At 31.8% G+C, this 2,406-nt stretch overlaps 1 protein-coding gene across 11 annotated transcripts in view; it reads right to left on the reverse strand.

Moving 5' to 3' along the window:
* Positions 1–2,406, reverse strand: part of LOC118742760 (aldehyde dehydrogenase, dimeric NADP-preferring) — a 92,943-nt gene that overhangs the window by 4,776 nt on the left and 85,761 nt on the right. The window contains exons 11-12 of one of the 11 annotated variants that reach the window (XM_036475087.1): positions 1,700–1,815; positions 841–1,632 (exon numbers count right to left, since the gene is read on the reverse strand). The exons of 9 other annotated variants lie outside the window; for them this stretch is intronic. In XM_036475087.1, coding sequence (XP_036330980.1) covers positions 1,583–1,632; positions 1,700–1,815 — 166 coding nt within the window. In that variant the 3' untranslated portion in view covers positions 841–1,582. Of the gene's footprint in view, positions 1–840; positions 1,633–1,699; positions 1,816–2,406 lie in introns of those variants that run through there. One more of the 11 variants, XM_036475081.1, reaches the window with a different exon arrangement.

Here is a 2,406-nt window from a genome sequence, read left to right on the forward strand (position 1 = left end):
TATAAAGTTACGTTTTCACAGATATAATAGAACCACATTATGTAGGAATATTAAATTACATCTGCCCTTTGTAATACCATTTAAGGGTTGGGGGATGAGTAAAATCGAAATGGGGGTGCCCACAATAAAATTTCAACAGAAGTGAGAATTAAGGTGTTAACCACCTCAACGTGATTTTGAGCATGGATTTCAATCGGACAATGACCGACGCATTGCTCAGCCGTAAGAGCTTTTTAGACCGACTGCACGATCTACCTGAGGCCAGAAGAACTTAACTCCCCCCTTTGCATGCCAAGTTTTTTTACTTAACGCTCGTTGAGTTAATTGAAGCCCTACACCCTGCATTTTTATTTTGCAAACAGCTTTCTTTTATCTGTGCGAACACCTTTGAAGCCACAATAAACAAAACTTGTTTTTAATCTGTTATCGATGTTGGTCCGGACATGGTATAAGGATGCAGAAATCGCCGCTAGCCCTTTAATATTGTACAAACAATGCCTTACTTTTTAGTTATTATTTATTTTTATTCGATGCCGAAAGTCTCATTTAACAAGTGATTTTTAAGCAAAAACAAAAACGACTTCAATTCAATATATAAAAATTTAATATTATCGTAAATTTCTTCGTGATCCGATTAAAAAAAGAATTATAGAAATAGGTTAAGATGGTCCAAAGTTAGATATAAAAACAAACAAACAAAAAATCCGACGAATTGATAACTCCTTTTTGTGAAGTCGGTTAAAAACTGAAGGCATTTTTTTTTCGTTATGACGCATACATACATATTTTTTTATTAGTTTAAATACTAAATACTTTAATGTAAAAATGCATACGTGTTAGATGTCAAATTTGTGGTCCTATTATGTATGGCGACTGGAGTCTAGTTGCTGGTCAGAGCTACCAGTATCGTATTATTATTATGTATAGCGGTTAACCTCAGAATACAGAAAGCGCAGACAACATCCAAATTAACTTCCTTGACATATACATTTAGAAGTAATTTCAATTTTGCTCCAATGTGTTTAAAAATTTATGTAAACAAATAACAAAATCGTCATAAATCGGAAACAGAAAATTACAACATAGAATAATAGTAATGTTGGAATTGTAATATATTATTTGATTATTTGTAGGGTTGCATTTTATAATTAGTTTATGTCATTACAGCGTCTGAATGTCGTTTTTTATTTTAATTTGGTCGTAAATGAAATTATATCCCGAGATCCCGAGGCCTTGATCCCGGGCTTTCGGGACTCAAAAAAGGACTCGGGATCCCGAATGCCGATACTAGATGACTTAGTAGTTACCCATCGACTATTAGTCGCCATACATAATAGGGCCATTAGTAAATTTAGAAAACTTTAAATCTTTGCCAGAATTGTTTCGTTTGCGTGGCCGGTTAAAAATTCAAAAACAAAATTTTGACTTACAATCATATGGGTAAAATTTTGCGCAACACTGATATTATATCAAAAATTTTCATCAAAATAGTGCAAATTTAAACAATGTGTGCTATAAGTAGATATTTAAAAAAAAATGCTAACTGAAAGATGTGTGCTTTTGCCGAATTAAGCGCGTACAATTAAAACAATTTAGATTTGCATTTCATGAACAGAATACATATTTCCAAATCTGTAATATGAAGTATATACTTATGAGAATATTAAAAAAAGTGTGCAAATATTTTACACATAAATACCTCCACAATGCATTATAGTTTCATTGCTGGAAAATCCGCCGCTGGTTGTGTTTTGTTTGAATTCTTTAACTACTTTAGAATTATTTGAGAAAACGTAGATCACTAAGGGCTTCTCCCTAATTAACAAAAATGCATATACATATATTTTACTTTTTATTGGATGTAATACATATGTACATCAACAACATGAGTACTAATACATACATACATGTACATATAAAATGTAATGAGCAGATTTTCACACACCTACATATGTACATATATTAGTATGTACATATGTATATAAGTATGTATGTACATATGTGAGTGGATTTAATGGTCTGATATTGATGGCAAATTTTTTAAATTTTGGCCAAAAAAAATGAGAACCTATGTATGTACCTACATATGTATGCGCATGAGTAGATACGTATATGTTAAAAACTAGTTTGTCATAAGATCGGGTTTGGCCGGTAACATATACAAATCGTATAACGTACACGAGTAAGACTACTCTCAATTGGAAATATGATTGTAACAAAAATAAAAAAATTGTCTCTATCTCTATTTCTATCTCTTTCTCTCTACCTCTCTATCCCTCTACCTCTCTCTATCTCTATTTCTCTATCTCTCAATCTCTCTATCTCTCTATCTCTCTATTCCTCTATCCCTCTATCTCTCTATCTTTATCTTTATCTTTATCTTTATCTTTATCTTTATCTTTATCT

This window comes from Rhagoletis pomonella, unplaced genomic scaffold (genome assembly GCF_013731165.1).
Source record: "Rhagoletis pomonella isolate Grant_MI unplaced genomic scaffold, Rhpom_1.0 Rhpom_scaffold_00007, whole genome shotgun sequence".
NCBI lineage: Eukaryota > Metazoa > Arthropoda > Insecta > Diptera > Tephritidae > Rhagoletis > Rhagoletis pomonella.